General features: G+C 35.4%; 1 protein-coding gene across 1 annotated transcript in view; it reads left to right on the top strand.

Moving 5' to 3' along the window:
* Positions 1 to 19210, top strand: part of CHM (choroideremia (Rab escort protein 1)) — a 170357-nt gene that overhangs the window by 13431 nt on the left and 137716 nt on the right. Inside the window, exon 2 of the mRNA XM_008577928.1 lies at positions 10938 to 11004. Within this exon, the coding sequence (XP_008576150.1) occupies positions 10938 to 11004 (67 nt within the window). The remainder of the gene's footprint in view (positions 1 to 10937; positions 11005 to 19210) is intronic.

The following is a 19210-nucleotide window of genomic DNA, read 5'->3' as shown; positions in this document are numbered from 1 at the left end:
GGGTTCGGATCCCACATACAGACCGGTTCCCGCTCACTGGCTGAGCGAGGCGCGGGAGCATCACCGAGGGTTGCAATCCCGTTGCCGGTCCCCGGTCCAGTATGGGGGCAACACTGAGGGTTGCGATCCGTTGCCGGACACGGAAAAAGACAAAAGACAAAAAAAAAAAAAAAAGTGGAAGGACCTAGCTTTGTGGAACACACTTGGGATCAGAGTCTATGCAGAGTGTCCTCTCACTGCTGTGACATTAAAATCCTCACACACCTGGAAGGCAGATGGCTCCCTCTCCTCTTCACAACTTGCCCAAGGCCACATAGCTAGTGAATTCAGACCCAAAATGCATGTTGAAGAGGCTGGGCCAGTGACCCTACAGAGTGTTCTACCTTTGGGATTTGGATGATTTCTTCCTTGTAATATTTACCTTATTCCTCTATCCCATGTTTTTTCTTGTAAGCTGAAAGTTATATCTAAAGGCTTGATGGATTCAAGGTTAACATTTTTGGCTAGAATACATCTTAGGTGACGTGGATGTCATGTTGGAGCATACCAGAAGACACGTAATATCTGGTTGATCCACCCTGAGTGTTGCTAAGATTGACCCTGGATTGGGATGATAATTTTCCGATGCCTCCATTGTATGGATATGTTTTCCCCCCTGTGTATTAAAAATCTGTATATTGTTAATTTGGCACTGTACAGATGTTCAGTTTGATACCACCATTCACGTAATTGTTTTAACATCAATTACTAATCCTTGTATAAATGTTTTCATTAGGACTTGCGAAATGATGGTTTTTTAAAAAATTCTTTGATTCCTTCTATGTTTCTTAGGTGCTGCTGAGTGTGTTTCTCAATTTACAAAGGAGAACATATCTTTGTAGCATTTTTGACATCCAATAGAGTACTTACTTTCTAGATTCAGGTCATTTGCAAAACAATTAACTGTGAGGTTGATTGATGGGGATGAATGAAGAGATATCCTGAGGCAGTATAGTTCTTAAGAGAACAGACTTTGGATTGAGATTGTCTAGGTTTCTATCTTAACTGCCATTTACTGGATATGTGACTTTGGACAAATTACTTCTCTGTGTTTCAGTTTTCCCACCCTCTACTGTTGTAGGTATACATGGGGGCAAAGACTGGAAAATAATGGAAAAACAAAAACATTTTTAGTTAGGGATCAGGTTATGGGTGACTCAGATATTTTATTTGTATTTATTTATTTTTTGGTGGCTGGCCGGTACAGGGATCTGAACCTTTGGCCGTGGTGTTACAACACCACGCTGTAACCAAGTGAGCTAACTGTTCAGCCCTCAAATGTTTTTTTTAGCAATGCAGCATGTTTACAATGTAAGAGAAGAAATGAAAAGTAATGTCAGGATGTTTCTTAAGTATTTCTAATAAGTATTTTAAAGTGCAAAGACACTGAAAAGTGATTCATGAATCTTTTATATTGATTTTGATTTATCCTTCTTGAGATAGTGTTTAAGAAATTTTTTTTTTCTTTTTTGGTTGGCCAGTACAGGGATCGAATCTCAGACCTGGTGTTATCAGCACCACACTCTAACCAACTGAGCTAATTGGTGTTTAAGAAAGTCTTAATGCAATAAAATTGTAATTTTCATTAGATAAAATTTCATTCTTTAACTGTTTTATTTTAATAAACTCAGTGTAATCACTTTTCAGCTTTTTAATATGCAGGATGAAATAATTGTCCTCTATTTTCTCAGTGATATGTAGCCAATTTTCTCTTAAATACGTAATGAAACTACGTTTAAGACTTAATTTGAAGTGTTTGTACCTCAAGGAATGTTATATAGTTAAAAAGAACAAATTCATAGGTACTTTGCAATTTTGTTTATAAGACTCTTTTAGTCCGTTTTGTGTTGCTATAACAGAAATACCTGAGACTGGGTAAGTTATAAAGGAAAGAGGTTTATTTGGCTTATGATTGTGGGACAGCTGCATCTGGCACAGGCCTCAGGCTGCTTCTACTCATGGCGGAAAGTGGCAGGCAGCTGGTGGGTACGAATAGATCACATGGCGAGAGGAAGCAAGAGAGCCAGGGAGGAGGTGCCAGGGGTCCTATAAACAACAAGCACTCGCAGGAACTAATAGAGCAAGAACTCACTCATTACTTCCCCCTCCCCCAGGGAGAGCATTTATCCATTCATAAGGGATCCACCCCCATGACTCAATCAGTTTCCAACACTGCCACATTGGGGATCAAATTTCCACATGAATTTTGGACGGGACAACATATCCAAACTCCATCAGGATCATAAGTTTTTGTCTATACTTTAACAAAAATGGATGTTATGGTAGGATTTCCTATAAGGGGGATGGTTATTTTTTGTGTGATTTTATATCATTCTTGGAATAAACACTCAGTCTCTTTCATCATCTATTTTAGACTGATAGCTTTATAAGTAATACAATAAAGGTCATGTTTCTTCTGTGGCACATAAGTAAAACATGTTCTGAACAAAGAAACTTTATTTTTCTCATCATAAGTTAAATATTAAGTTTGAAAAGAGCTCAGCTGGGGTATCCTTTACTGTGAAAAGGTAATTTTGTTCACTTAAATGAATACAACAGAAATATTAATGTTAAGAAAATTAAGTAAAAATTAATTATGGTGGAGACTGCTTATTTCATTTCCTGCCATGGACAAGGTCTTCAGCAAATATTTAGATTACTTAATAAAACTTTAGGAGAATTTGAATTGATACAGTTTTCTCGACTTAGATAAAAATCAGGGAATTATTGAATTTTGTAGGTCCAATCTTTCATTGGCTCTCTAAAATTTGTTCTTATATTTTATTTTTTAAGCTTTTTATTATGGAAAATTTTAAACAAAAAAGTAGAGTAAAATAATCCCTCATGTACCAGTCTCCCACTTTCAACAGTTACCAAATCACGGGCAGGCTTGTTTTCTATCTCCCACTTTCAACAGTTATCAAATCATGGGTAGGCTTGTTTTCTCTCTCCTTTATATTCTCTCTCATTTCACCATCCAACCCTGGATTATTTTGAAGCAAATCCCAGATATCATGTCATTCTATCTGTAAATATTTCAACATACGTCTAAAAGATAAGGGCTCTCTTTTTAAACGTAACCACAGTGCCTTCATCATGTGCCTCTGCATCTTCAGTTTTTCCTAATGCATTTCTCCATTGTGTTTTTTTGCTCTTGTGTTCCTTCTAGTTTTGTTTTTACTTCTGAAATGATTTTATCTTTAATTTCTTATAAACTCATTTCACTTTTTTAAATGTTACTGTTCTCTAATCACCTCATTTGAATTTTTCTAATTGATGATTTACGTTCTGTCAAAGCTGCTACTATTTTCTGAATTTCTTTTTGCTCATATTACCATAGTTAGGTTATAGTTTTCATCTAATTTGTGAGGATGCCTTCCTGATATTCTTTCATTGTCTTTTGGGATGTTACTTTGCTCCTTACATTCTCTTTTATCTTAATGTACATTGAATGGTATTCAACAGAGATCCTTTTGTGTTGCTCACTTTAATTTATTTTTTCTGTGGCTGGCCAGTAAGGGGATCTGAATCCTTGACCTTGTTGTTACAAGGCTGCATGCTAACCTGCACAGCCAAACGGCCTGACTGCTTGTTTTTAAGTGAAATGCGTTTTCCCTGTGTTTTTAATGCAGAGGATTGGCCAGGATAGCTTTTCTAACTTCACTGCTCTAGATCTCTGTTTTCATGAAGTAATCAAACATGTAGCCTGAGATCTGCTGGCTCTGTTATCCTCCCCCAGTTTTGCCTAGATCTTCTGTTTCCTTTGCCCCATTTCCTTTGCCCCTGTTCTGCTGAATTTGGATTAGGTTCCCATAAGTTACTCAGTGCAGGGATTTGTCTAGAAGGAGCCTTTGGTTTGTCAGTTTCCTAAATTTATCTGCCCCCCCCCAACTGCCCCCACCCCCAACACACCTAGGGATTCCTTTGCACTTATTCCCAAGTTGAAGCAAGCAAAGTCCCCTCCTGGTTTCTGTTACTGTTCTCAGAATAGCCTGCCATACTTCCAGTGAGTACCTGATAGTAATTTTGGGATTTTCTGGCTCTCAATGCTGTCACAAATTTTGTTGTCTTGCCTTCATTTCCTTTTGCACACTTTCTGATACCACGTGGGTTTTATAGCTATTGGTGGTTTATAACAATTCACTTGTATTTTGTGGTTCAGGGTGATATTTGATCACCTGGCTTTGTTGTCCCTGGGTGTTTAGTTTTGGTGTCCTGGTTGCATTGTCTTTTTACAGGGTCTTGGGGGAGATTTGACAGCCTTTCTGCTGTTGCCATCTTCCCAGAATCCTATTTTTATTTTTTAATTCAAGCCATTTGCTCAAGAAGAGACGCCAAGTTGTTGGTCTAGCATTAACATTCACCTTTCAGAACTTGAAAACAAACCTTTGGGTCACTTATTCCAAGCCCTTCATTTTATCTAACAAGGATATCTATAAGGTAGCTGAATTCCAGAGAGGTTAAGTGACTTGCTCAAGGTCACAGCTGTTAGTTACTGAAATCTTCTATTAGTTACAGAACTCTTCTTTTAAGTTTCTCAATGAGTATTAGCATTTTTTTTCTTATAGGTTTTAGATATTTCTTATTGTTTATTTTCATTGTTTTTTTTTTGGCGGATTGCAAGTAAGGGGATCCGAACTGTTGACCTTGGTGTTATAAACACCACGCTCTAACCAACTGAGCTAACGAGTCAGCCCACAACTGTTAGTATAAACCTGAAAACAGGAAGCCAGTCCTCTTGACTCTCAATTCAGTAGTCTGGATACTGAAATAGTGTTCTTGTTATTAGCCATTCCTAAAAACTTATACTATGTTGAATTTTTAAAAATTAACAGAAACTTTCCAAATTAATATTTTAATGGATAGTATATTTTTCTAGAATTCTAAAAATTTCATAGATATAAATATAGTATTTTCTCCCATGAGGACAAAATCCATAGATTTTTAGATTACATTGACTAATATTATGGGGGGAGGTCAAAATGAATGAAAATAATTGTCAACTTAAACACTATTTTTATCTGTAAGTCTTGGTAGTCTAGGCTACTTCCCTGGCAGTCCCCCCCGCCCTTTTTTTTAAGGTAGTCACTAAGAGTAGACTTAAGATACAAACTTTCAATGTAGAATTTAAGGTAGGAATTAGACTACTTGAACCTGGGTTGAAATTCAGTTTCTGCCTAATTTTGTGATGTCATTGTTTTGAGTGGCTGCAGCATGAGTCACACCTGTGCATTGCTTAATCAAGTCTGTTCTGTACCTCCTGTTCTTTAAGCTTTGTTTACAGTGGCAGAAGGTCTTCACCTAGCATTTAGTAAAATAAAGAATGTGGCTCTCTAAAAGCCTGTATTCACAAGTTTTTCCTTGCCAGAATTCTATTTTTTTTCCTAAAAAAAGAGAAGTTATTCTTTATAGATGCAGTCACAGTAAATTTTCTAGTTCTATATAATTGTCTTTCCGTTCTGGTCTTCACTAGTTATAAATAACACATGAAATGACTTGCAAGGTAAAAAGCAGGAATCCATTTTGAAATGTTCTATAAAATAAAGTGTGATTTATGGTTTCATATGATTTGAGCTGAAAGCACTCGGGCTTTGCCAGGTCATCAAAGTCCTGTCAGGGGAACCTATTATTTATTGTTCGATATGGTAGGAGTGGTGTAAGTACTTTATTTTATGTTTATCTTATGTAAGTATAGTATTAGGAAAAATCAATTTCAGATACTAATGCAGTTTTAAGAATATATCATGGAGAACTAACCTAAATATTATAGTTGTAATTGATGAGGTTCAACATTAAGGATTTGGAATAAAAGGTGATTTTGAAAAATGAAAGAATAATGATTTCATTCCTATAAAGTATTTTAGGTGAGATTCTTGAGCATATTAATTTCATACCTTTTTCGTCCTCATTTTAGCCTTTTTGGTCCTCCTTTATTTGTTAATGATACATCTGTATTTTATCTAGACAGGTTTTGGGAAATTACAGAAAGCTGGGACCATACATGTTGGTATATGATCATAAAACATTCTATAAACTTCTAATATATATATATTTTTCCTAGTTGCCCACTTTATAACAGAACCTGAACTGAGAAGGGCAAGATGGAGTAAACCTCAATTTCCCCCATTACAACTGTTATGGGATGCTAAATACTTCATATTTACCTGTGTTAATAAAAATGACTGGCCAGTCTAAGTTGTTGGTCTTGCATCAAAATTATGTTTCCTGTAATTCTGTGGCAGAGCAAGTTCTTTGGTACAGCCTCACTAATGGATTTAATAATCATATTTAGTAATGTGAAATCTTTAAATGATATTAAATGTTTGGTGACCTTCTATAGTGTGCATATAGGAAAGGCTATTAGACTTTAAAAAAAATAATTTTTAGTTGTTAGATCTTTGGAGATAAGTAAATAGTAAGCAAATGATAGCCTTTTCCCCCTTTCAAATATATAATCTTCCTGAAGGGGTAGGAAGAGCAGGGATAGAATAAACATTTATCAAATATCAGCAATAGCCAGGAGGTACTGTGTAAGGTGTTTCATACCATTTTGTACCTATTCCTCCCTACACCCCTATGAGATGTCTTATTAGCCCCATTCTACGGTTGAAAACACTGTACTTGTATATTTGTGCTCACACATTTTTACAGAGTATTTCCAGTGAAGTGCTGTGTGATTTGACCCAGATCTAGGTTATCTGTTTCTAACTCATGTCTGGCTTTTCCTCGTTGGAGAGACTGTATAATTCATTTTAAACCTATATTTGTCTTATATAAACGCCTCCCAGAAAGTTGGGTGAATTTGAGTAATAATTCAGACGTTCACTTTTTTAAGTGTTAAAAGAGATTTCATTTTGAAATTATTCAAGGTTTTAAGTGCTATTGAAATTGAGCTTATAAATATTAAACAAAACAGTCAGTCATTTTACTTACTTTACTAAACTATCGATAAGACCAAAAAGATTAAATATGTTAACTTTTCCTAAATAAGAATTTTTTATTTTATTATTATTATTTTTTGTCTTTTTTTTTTTTACTGGCCGGTAACGGGATCGCAACCCTTGGTGTCGCGCCCGTACTGGGGACCGGCAACGGGATTGCAGCCCTCAGTGTTGCGCCCACGCCACGCTCAGCCAGTGAGCGGGAACTGGTCACCACATGGGATCCGAACCCTCGGCGGGAGCGCCGCTGCGCTCCCAAGTGGCGCACTCTCCAGTGCGCCACCAGGCCGGCCCCTAAATAAGAATTTTTAAAAAACACCCTGAAACTTACAGCTCTGGTTTTATACAAGATTATCCTCCATGCTGTGACTAGAGGTTTTTGGGTTTTTGTTGTTGTTTTCTTCTGTTTTGTTTTTCTTCTCTAAAACACTGATTTGACCATGCTCTTCTGGCTAAAATCCTTTTAAGACTCCCTGTTGCTTAGAGGTTCAAGTTCAGGCTCCACAATTTGGCTTCAACCACTGTTTTTTTTTTTTAAATTTTGTTTTATTGTGGTAAGAACACTTTACATGAGATCTTCCCTCTTAAATTTTTAAGTGTACAATACTGTGTTGTTAACTATAGGTACAGGGTTGTATCGCAGATCTCTAGGACTTATTCATCTCGCACAACTGATACTTTATGCCTGTTGCTTAGCAACCGTCCATTTCTCTCTCCTCCAAACCCATGGCAACCACACTTTGATTCTATGAATTTGCCTGTTCTAGATACCTCATATAGATGGAATCATGCATTATTTGTCGTTCTGTGACTGGCTTTAGGTTCATTGCAGCAATGTTCACAACAAGCAGGATGTGAGACGACTTACATGTCTGTTGATGGAAGAATGGATAAAGAAAACATGATTTACCCATATAATGGAATGTTACTGAGTAATGAAAAGTAACGAAGTACTGATTCATGTGACAATATGGATGACCCTAGAAAACATTATGCTAAGTGAAACAGGCCGGTCCAACCACTCTTTCTTAAAGCATCACCTTTTGGTTGTCCCTTCCTTTACTGGGAATGCTCCCTTCACTTTCCTTTTTCCTTCTACACTTTTCAGTTTGGGTTGTTACACATCCTGAAAGACCCAGCTAGTGTCTCCTATTCTTTGGAGCTTTCCATGAATCCCTTCTATAGAGGGACTGTTTCTTTCCATTGCATTTCTATAACAATTTAAATATACTTATTATTTTAATCCCTTTAAATTCTTGTTCTTTAGACTCTGAGCTCTGTTAGGCAAAGAATTGCCTTAATCTTTTTTCTCACCACTTACGACAGTTTGCTTTATCCCTCCCTTCTCTCCTTTCCCCATTTTTGCTTTCCTCTTTTCTTTTCTTCAAGGGACATCTATTGTGAGTCTACTACGTGTCTCATGTGTTCAAGGAACTCTTTATTGAATGAGTGGGAAAAAAATACGAAGTCTTGGCCAGGGAGACATTGTTAACTCTATTATTAGTCTGTTATTTTAATCATTCTAAACATGAAGATAAGTAGACCCTTGCCATTTAACATTGGAACAGCCTATCAATTTCACAAACTTGTGGGAATGTCTGGATGGAAGTATTAAGGAAAAACACATATGATAGTCATTTTGGTTTTATGTAATTTGGAATGAAATCATGTTGAGTATTGAAATCTATTCTTGGCTTTGTTTTATCAGCAGCGACTTGACTTCTGACAGTGTTGATAGCAGCCATGGAAATAACCACATGCATATCTGCCTAACCAAAGTAACAGCTATTTAGGGCGAAATAGAGAAGAATAATTTTATTATTGTTTGTCATTGTAGTTGGCATCTGGTGAAAATAGGTGTATGTTTGGAGTAGTGTTAGATGAAGATGAAGTGCTTCTAAAATATCTTTCTGAAGGATGGTAAGAGTAGATGGTGTACATAGGGCAAGTACCCTTGCTAACAGCTGAACAGTCCAATGAGGTACATGATGATATTTTCATTGATGGATGAAGAAACAAAGGCCCAGAGAAGTCAAGAGACTTGCCCAAGGTTGCACAGCTAGTTAAGCTGCAAACCTAAGATTTAAGCCTAGGTGTATCTGATTGAGACCATGCCAGTTCCATTACGTTGCTGTACTGCTCATAAAATCCTCATTCTCAAACTTGTGTCCAAGTTAGAGATAGTGAATTACCATGGTAATTTGAATTGCAGATACCAAATTACTTGGTACTTTGTAAGTTATTTAACCTTTCTGAAACCATTTTCTCATGGATAATACTGACTGCTTCCCAGGATTGTAATGAGGAATAAATGGGATGATATATGTGAAAATATAGTGTCAAGCATAAAACCCAAACTAATGTTTGGTGGTATTTATGCTGTTATTACATGTAAGAGCACTAATTTTTAATGTGCTAATTCTGCTTCCTGAGTATTTCTTTGCTGTTGTCCTTTTAACTAAGCTGCTTATTAGCTTTTAAAGTACTGTCGTGACTGGATTTCACTAACAATGGAAGTTATTTTACTGTAGCAAAAAGTTCAGATAGTCTTGGGATAAAAGACATTAGAATAATACTGTTTTAACTGAAGAAGTAAGTATGCTTAACTATTTAAAACTTTTTTCTTTCTCCTATTTCCCTCTATTCTGAAAATTCCCATTTTTTTTTTCTTGAATTATATCCAAGGTTGGGGTTGGAACTTGATGATGGCTTGTTTCCAATAATTGATATTTAATAGTTATATTCAGTACATTTGGTCAGAACTTTTTTTTTTTTTGAACCAAACATTATATACCCACAAAGTGTTCAGTACTCGAATACTAGTTCTCTTTGAAGGCAGCTGGAGCTTTGTTTAATGTGGTTTTTAACTAGAGTTTGACTATGTCAGTTGCTTGCATATGCATATTACTTTTTACATAAAGAAGATAACTGCTCTCTTAAGATCCTTGATGCTTAGTGTGTAGTATACACACATGCCAAAGAATGGTGCTGTTTCTTTTTACTAGGTAAAAATGCAAGAGGATCGGATTGTTTCACTGTAGCGAAACAGTAGTAGCACTATAGAATTGCACTAAACTTTCAAAACATGCTTTATTTGTATTACTACTATAAAAAGATTTAATAGCCTCTATTGAAATAGTAGATCTGATGATAGAAAATTATGGAAGAGTCTTGAACATACAACATAGGGTGTTAATTATCAAATATGGGTGGAAACCTGAATTTCTTTTATTATAAAAGTATTATCTTTGGTACTTGAAAATTTTTTGTTGGTACTGGTAGTAGTAATATATATTTACTTTTATGATAATCAGCTTTATGATATGACTAAATTCAATTCCAAAGTAGTCATGTTTTCTTTATAAACTGCTGTATTTGACCAAACAGCAGAATAATATATCTTTTAAATGTCCTCTTTTTAAACTAGCTAACATATTTCTTTAAACTAAGAAAATGAATGCCATTTCCCCTGAGAGGCATTGTGGCTTTGTGCAACTCTAGGGTGGTTTTTTTTTTTTTTTTTTGTTGTTGTTGTTTTTAAAGCATTGAGCAACAAGTTAACATATTTGTGTCCCAGTTTCTTTTTCATCTCTAAAATGCCTATACTTACCTCTCTGTGTACTTGGGGGGATCAGATGAGCTAGTGTGTGACCATGGTTCCTAAATAAAAAAGTGCTGTATGAATAATATGTTTGCAGTTGCTCATTTATGCTAATTTACAGACAAAAAGAAGTTAAGTAGTTTTAAAAAAATATCTTTTACATATTAAAATTTTTAGTATTAGTGGCATATGTTTAAGAAACATCTAACAGTGTAATTAATATAAACTTTATAATTTCTAATACAAAGATGGGTCTCTTATTAAACTATATTATACAGCAATGGCATGAATTGAACATTTTGTGTAAAATATATGTATTTCTACATTCTAAATGATATAGGTTTGTGTTTTTATAGGTTTGCCTGAATCCATCATTGCAGCTGCATGTTCAAGAAGTGGCCAAAGGGTTCTGCATGTTGATTCGTAAGTTTATCAATGGCAGCATTTAATATTTCCTAAATATTTCTTTCTAAGATTAAAATTAAACACACACATACATATATGTTTATACATATGTATGTATATATATATATATATACATATGTATGCATATATATATAAAATATATAAACTTCTGAAGTTGTAAAATGATTGAAATTGTTTAATTTTCACCAATAACGTGAAATATATAACATACAAGGTTTACGTCTTTAAATTGAAACATAGTTGATTATACATGTATGTGAGGTACAGAGTTGAATATCAGTACCTGTGTACAAAAAAAAAAAAAAAATATATATATATATGTGATCATCATAGCAAGATAATTAGCATATTCATCATTACTAAATATAATCATTCTTTGTGTCCATTAACCAATCTCTCTTCAAAACCTCACCACCTCCCCTTCCCACCTCTAGTAACCACAGTTCTGTTCTTTCCTTCTGAAAGTTCAACCTATTATTGTGATTCTTTTCCTTCTTTCTGTCTTTCTCTCTTTTTCTTTCTTTTACTTTCTCTTTCTTTCTCTGTCTCTCTCTCACTCACTTTCTTTCTCTTTCTTTCTTATTTAATTATATTTTATCTCCCAATTTTGAATGAGGACACACAGTATTTCTCTTTCTGCCAGGCTTATTTCACTTAACACAAGTTTCTCCAAGCTCATCCCAGTTGCTATGAATGGCAGGATTTCATTCTTTTTAAAGGCTGAGTAGTATTCCATTGTGTAAATATACCACATATTCCTTATCCAGTCATCTGTAGATGGACGTTTCAGTTGGTCCCAACTCTCAGCTATTGTAAAGAGAGCTGCGATAAACATGGGAGTGTAGATATCCCTTTGACATGATGATTTCCATTCCTTTGGGTATACACCCAGCAGCGGGATTGCTGGATCCTATTGTAGTTGTTTTAGGAACCTTCATACTGTTTTCCATAATGGCTGCACTAATTTACAATCCCGCCAACAGTGTAGGAGGGTTCTACTTTCTCAGCATTCTTGCCAGCATTTGGTATTCTCTGTCTTTTTGATATTGGCCAGTCTAACTGGCATGAGATAATATCTCAGTGTGGTTTTGATTTGCATTTCCCCAATGCTGAGTGATGTTGAGCATTTTTTCATGTGTCTATTGGCCATTTGTATATCTTCCTTTGAGAGATGCCTATTCAGCTCTTTTGTGCATTTTTTAATCAGGTTACTTGCTTTTTTACTGTGAAGTTGTTTGAGTTCCTTGTATATTCTGAATATTAATCTCTTATTGGATCCATAGTTTGTGAAAATTTTCTCCCATTCTGTAGGTTTTCTTTTTGCTCTGTTAACTTTCTTTTGCTGTGCAGCTTTTTAGTTGGTTATAATCCCATTTGTTATTTTTTCTTTGGTTCCCTGTGCTTTTGGGTGTTCTCATTCATAAAGTCTGCCCAGTTCTTCTTCCTGAAGTGTTCCCCCTAGGTTTTCTTTTAGTAGTGTTATAGTTTTGGGTCTTATCTTTAATTTATTTTGAGTTGATTTTGGTATATGGCGAGAGGGACAGGTCTACTTTCATTCTTCTACATATTGATGTCTGGTTTTCACAGCACCACTTGTTGAAGAGGCAGTCCTTTCCCCAGTGTATGCTCCTGCTACCCTTGTCAAACACCAGTTGCCTATATGTATGTGGCTTGATTTTTGGGTACTCTACTGTGTTCTACTGGTCTGAGTGTCTTTTTTATGCCAGTGTCATGCTGTTTTGGTAGCTGTAGCCATGTAGGATAATTTGAAGTCAGGTAATGCCTTTGGCTTTAACCTTTTTTTTTTTTGGCTAAGGATTGCTTTGGCTATTTAGGGTCTTTTGTTGTTCCATATGAATATTAGGATTGTTTTTTGTGTTTCTGTGAAGAATGTCATTGATATTTTGGTGGGAATTGCATTGAGTCTGTAAATAGCTTTAGGTAGTATGGACATGTTCACAATGTTAATTCTTCCAATTCAAGAGCATGCGATGTTTCTCCATCTTTTTGTGTCCTCTTTAATTTCTTTCAGCAGTGATTTGCAGTTCTCACTGTAGAGATTTTTCATCTCCTTGGATAAATTGATTCCTATGTATTTTTTTTTATTGTAACTATTTTAAATGGGCTTGCTTTCTTGATTTCTTTTTCTGCTTGTTAGTTATTGGAGTATAAAAACCCTACTTATTTTTGTGTGTTGATTTTGTATCCTGCAGCTTTACTGAAATTGTTTATCAGCTGTAAGAGTTTTTTGGTAGAGTCTTTAGGTTTTTCTATATGTAGAATCATGTCATCTGCAAACAGGGAAAGTTTGACTTCCTTGTTTCCAATCTGGATTCCCTTTATTTCTTTCTCTTGCCTGATTGCCCTGGCTAGTACTTTTAATATTATGATTAATAGGAGTGGTGAGAGTATGCATCCTTGTCTTTTTCCTGTCTTGATAATGTTCTATGTGCTGCTGAGAAGAGGGTATATTCTGCAGTTGTTGGATGAAATGTTCTGTAGATATCTGCCAGGTCCACTTGATCTAAAGCTTAGGTTAATTCCTGTGTTTCTCTGTTGATTTATTTCCTGGATGATCTGTCCAATGTTGAGAGAGTGTTGGTAAAAACCCCAACTAGCATTGTATTGTGATCTATCTCTCCATGTAGGCCTAAAAGTGTTTGCTTTGTATATCAGTGTGCTCCAATGTTGGGTGTGTATATATTTATGATTGTTATATCCTCTTGCTGGATACATCCCTTTATTATTGTATAATGGCCTTCTTTGTTTCTTTTTACAGATTTTAGTTTAAAGTCTATTTTATCCAAGATAAGAATAGCTGCTCCTGTTCATTTTTGTTTTCTGTTTCCATGGTATATCTTTTCATCCCTTCACTGTTAGTTTCTGTGAGTCTTTATAGGTGACATGAGTTTCTTGTAGGCAGCATATAGTTGCTTCTAGTTTATAAATCAGTTTAGTCAGGGTTTGTGTTTTGAATGGGCCGTTCAATCTACTTACCTTTAGGTTGTTATTCAAAGGTGTTGTTTTTCTCCTGGTATTTTTATTATTTTTTATTATTTTATTTTATTTATTTTTTAAAATTTAATTTAATTTTATTTTACTTCTCGAAATACATTGTACTTGATTATCATGCCCCTTTATCTGTTCCTCTCACCCCCTCCCCTCCCCCACACATCGTATCTGTGCACTTGGCTTAAATAGTTCAAGGAAATTTTGTGGTTATTCTGTCCTCTTCCCCTTCCCCTTTATTTGTTTGTGTGTTTATTTATTAATTTTTAGCTCCCACAAATAAGTGAGAACATGTGGTATTTCTCTTTCTGTGCCTGACTTGTTTCACTTATTATAATTTTCTCTAAGTCCATTGATGTTGCGAATAGTAGTATTTCGTTTTTTTTTTATAGCAGAGTAGTATACCATTGTGTAGATATACCACAGTTTCCTTATGCATGCATCAGATGATAGAAATTTCAGCTGGTTCCAGCTCTTGGCTATTGTATATAGAGCTGCAATAAACATTGGAGTACAGGTATCCCTTCGGCATGATGATTTCCATTCTTCTGGGTATATTCCCAGCAATGGGGTCACTAGGTCATATGGTAGATCTATCTCTAATTGTTTGAGGAACCTCCATATCATTTTCCATAAAGGCTGCACCATTTTGCAGTCCCACCAACGGTGGATAAGAGTTCCTTTTTACCTGCAACCTCTCCAGCACTTATCATTCTCAGTCTTTTGTATGTTAGCTATCCTAACTGGAGTGAGATGGTATCTCAGTGTGGTTTTGATTTGCATTTTCCAGATGCTGAGTGATAATGAGCACTTTTTAATGTGTCTGTTGGCCATTTGTATATCTTTCTTTGAGAAATGTCTGTTCAGCTCCTTGGCCTATTTTTTAAATGGGTTATTTGTTTTTTTGTTGTAAAGTTGTTTGAGTTCCTTGTATGTTCTGGATATTAATGCTTTGTCAAATGTATATTTAGCAAATATTTTTTCCCACTCTGTTGGTTGTTTTTTAATTCTGTTGATTGTTTCTTTTGCTGTGTAGAAGCTTTTTAGTTTGATATAATCCCATTTGTTTATTTTATCTTTAGTTGCCTGTGCTTTTTGGGCCCTATTAATGAATTCTGTACCCACTCCTATTTCCTGGAGTGTTTCCCCTATGTTTTCTTTAAGGAGTTTTATTGTTTCAGGATGTATATTTAATTCTTTAATCCATTTTGAGTTGATTTTGGTATATGTTGAAAGATACGTGTCTAGTTTCATTCTCCTACATATGATTATCCAGTTTTCCCAGCACCATTTGTTGAAAAGGCAGTCTCTTCCCCAGTATGTAGGCTTGCTACCTTTGTGAAAGTTCAGATGGCTGTAGGCATATAGGTTAATTTCTGCGTTCTCTATTCTGTTCCATTGATCTGTGTGTCTGTTTTTATGCCAGTACCATGCTGTTTTGATTATTATAGCTTTGTAATATAGTTTAAAGCCAGGGAGTGTTATGCCAGCAGCTTTATATTTTTGGCCAGGATTGCTTTGGCTATGTGTGGTCTTTTGTTGTTCCATATAAATGTCTGGATAGCTTTTTCCATCTCAAAGAAAAATGTCATTGGAATTTTGATGGGGATTGCATTGAATTTGTAGGTCAGTTTGGGTAATATGGACATTTTCACAATGTTAATTCTTCCAATCCAAGGTGGATGTCTTTCCATCTTCTTGTGTCCTATTTAATTTCTCTCAACAGTGGTTTGTTGTTCTCTTTGTAGAGATTTTTCACATCCTTGGGCAGCTTTAAACCTAAATATTTTATTTTTTTGGTGACTACTTTAAATGGGATAGGTTTCTTGATTTCTTTTTCTGCATGTTCACTGTTGGAGTATAGAAATGCTACTGATTTTTCTGTGTTGATTTTGTCTCCTGCAACTTTGCTGAAATTGTTTATCAATTCTAGGAGTTTTTTTATTGAAACTTTAGGCTGTTCAATATATAGGATCATATCATCTGCAAAAAGGGACAGCTTGACTTCATCCTTTCCAATCTGGATGCCCTTTATTTCCTTCTCTTCTCTGATTGCTCTGGCTAGTACTTCCAACACTATGTTGAGTAGGAGTGGTGAGAGTGGGCATCCTTGTCTAGTTCCTGTTTTTAAGGGAAAAGCCTTCAGCTTTTCCCTGTTCAGGTTGATACTGGCAGTGGGCTTATCGTATATGGCTTTAATTATGTTAAGATACTTTCTGTCTGTGCCTAACCTGTAGAGAGTCTTTATCATGAAAGGATATTGGATTTTGTCAAATGCTTTTTCAGCATCAATAGAGATGATCATGTGTTTTTTGTTTTTGCTTTTATTAACATAGTGTATCACATTTATTGATTTGCGTATGTTGAGCCAACCTTGCATCCCTGGGATGAATCCCACTTGATCACGGTGTATAATTTTCTGTATGTGCTGTTGTATTCTGTTTGCTAGTATTTTATTGAGGATTTTTGCATCTATATTTATCAATGATATTGGCCTGTAGTTTTCTGTTTTTGATGCATCCTTGTCTGGTTTTGAAATCAGGGTGATATTTGCCTCATAGAATGAATTTGGGAGAATGGCCTCTGTTTCAGTCTTTTGGAACAGTTTGTAGAGAATTGGTATCAGTTCCTCTTTGAAGATTTGGTACAACTCTGCAGTGAACCCATCCGGTCCTGGTCTTTTCTTTGTTGGGAGCCTTCTGATAACAGCTTCAATCTCCTTTATTGTTAATTGGTCTGTTCAGATTTTCTGTGTCTTCTTGGCTCAGTTTTGGTAATTTGTATGCATCCAGAAATTTATCCATTTCCTCCAGATTTTCAAATTTGTTGGCATATAGATGTTTATAGTAGTCTCTAATGATTCCTTGTATTTCTGAGGTGTCAGTGGTAATACCACCTTTTTTGTTTCTAATTTTTGTTATTTGGGTCTTCTCTCTTCTTAGTCTTGGTAAAGGTTTGCCGATTTTATTAATCTTTTCAAAGAACCAAGTTTTTGTTTCATTGATCTTTTGTATTTTTTTGTGTGTTTCTATTTCATTTAGTTCTGCTCTGATCTTAATTATTTCTTTCTGTCTACTAACTTTAGGTTTTGTTTGTTCTTGTTTTTCTAGATCTTTAAGGTGAAGTGTTAGGTTGGTTATTTGCCATCTTTCCATTCTTCTGATGTAAGCTTTTAAGGCAATACCTTTCCCCCTTAAAACTGCTTTTGCAGTATCCCACAGGCTTTGGTATGATGTGTCATTATTTTCATTAGTCGAGAAATTTTTTGATTTCCTGTTTAATTTCTTCTTGGACCCACATGTCATTAAGTAGAATGTTTAATTTCCATGAGTTTGTATAGTTTTCAGAGTTTTGTTTATTATTGATTTCTAATTTTAATCCAGTGTGATCAGAAAAAATACATGGAATAATTCCAGACTTTTTGAATTTGTTAAGACTTGCTTTGTGACCTAACATGTGGTCTATCCTGGAGAGTGTTCCATGTGCTGATGAGAAGAATGAATATTCTGAGGTTGTTGGGTGGAATGTTCTGTAGATATATGCCAAATCCTATTGCTCTGAAGTATTGTGTAGATCTTGCATTTCTCTTTTGATTTTTTTGCCTAGATGATCTGTCCAATGATGAGAGTGCGGTGTTCAGGTCCCCCACTATTATGGTGTTAGTGTCTATTTCTTTTTTTTAGATCTAATAATGTTTGCTTTGTAAATCTGGCTGTTCCAATATTTGGTATGTATATATTTATGATTGTTATGTCATCTTGCTGGATAGATCCTCTTATCATTATATATTGGCCATCTTCATCTCTTAATGGTTTTTGCTTTAAAGTCTATTTTATCTGATATTAGAATAGCTACTCCAACTCGTTTTTCATTTCTACTTGCATGATATATCTTTTTCCGTACTTTTACTCTTAGTCTTTGTGTGTCTTTACAGGTCAGGTGAGTCTCTTGGAGACAGCATATTGTTGGGTCCATCTTTTTAATCCAGTCAGTCAGTCTGTGTCTTTTGAATGGGGCATTTAGTCCCTTTACATTCAGAGTTATTATCGAAAGGTGTTGATTTACTCCTAGCATTACACTGATTTTTGTTTAGATGTCTTAAGTATCTTTTGTTCCTTTCTTTCAAATTTTCTGTTTGTCTTCTGTATTTGTTGGTTTCTTGGGGTGATAGATAGACTATTTTTTCTCTCTTTTGTTAGCATTTTTGTTTCGCTGGTAGGTATTATTCTTTCTTGTGTATTCATGGTAGTGATGGTTGTTTTTGTGGTATCAAACCCAGTTCTTCCTCTAGAATTTCTTATAGGTCTGATCATGTGGTAGTGAACTCCTGCATTTTTTGTTTGTCTGAGAAATATACTATTTGCCTTTCATTTCGGAAGGATAGCCTTGCTGGGCAAAGTATTCTTGGCTGGCACTGTTTGTCCTTTAGTGTTTTGAATATATCATCCCATTGTTTTCTGGCTTTTAGAGTTTCTGATGAGAAGTCTGATATTGTTCTTATTGGGGCTCCCTTATAAGTGACTTGCTGCTCCTCTCTTGCAGCTTTTAAGATTTTCTCTTTGTCTTTGATTTTTGTCAGTTTGATTTATCACATGTGTTGGAGAGGACCTTTTTGGGTTGAATGTGTTTGGTGATCTTTGGGCTTCCTGAATCTGGGGATCTGTGACTTTCCCTATACCTGGGAAATTTTCTGCTATTATCTTGTTGAGTATGTTTTCAATGCCATTTCCTTTTTCCTCCTCTTCTGAAATAACCATGATTTGGATATTTGAGCGCTTAAGGTTGTCAGTTGTTTCTCTTAAATTTTCTTCAATTTAAAAAATTTTTTTTTTCTTTTTTCTGGTCTGCCTGTGATAATTCAAACAGCCTGTCTTCAAGGTCAGAAATTCTCTCTTCTGCTTATTCAAGTCTGCTGGTTAAACTCTCTGTTGTATTTTTTATTTCATTGAATGAATCCTTCAGCTCCACAAGCTCAGCTACATTCTTTTTCAAGGCATTGATTTCTTTGTACATTTCATCTTTCAGATCTTGTATGTTTTTTCTCATTTTATTGAGTTGTTTCACTAAGTTTTCTGGTATCTCATTTAGTTTCCTTAGAATAGTTACTCTAAATTCCTTGTCTGTCATTTCAAAGACGGCGCACTGGATAAGTGCGCCGCTTGGGAAGCGCGGCGGCGCTCCCGCCCGAGGGTTC

Source organism: Galeopterus variegatus, unplaced genomic scaffold (genome assembly GCF_000696425.1).
Source record: "Galeopterus variegatus unplaced genomic scaffold, G_variegatus-3.0.2 Scaffold1605, whole genome shotgun sequence".
Taxonomy (NCBI): domain Eukaryota; kingdom Metazoa; phylum Chordata; class Mammalia; order Dermoptera; family Cynocephalidae; genus Galeopterus; species Galeopterus variegatus.
This window is presented reverse-complemented; position numbering and strand designations above follow the sequence as displayed.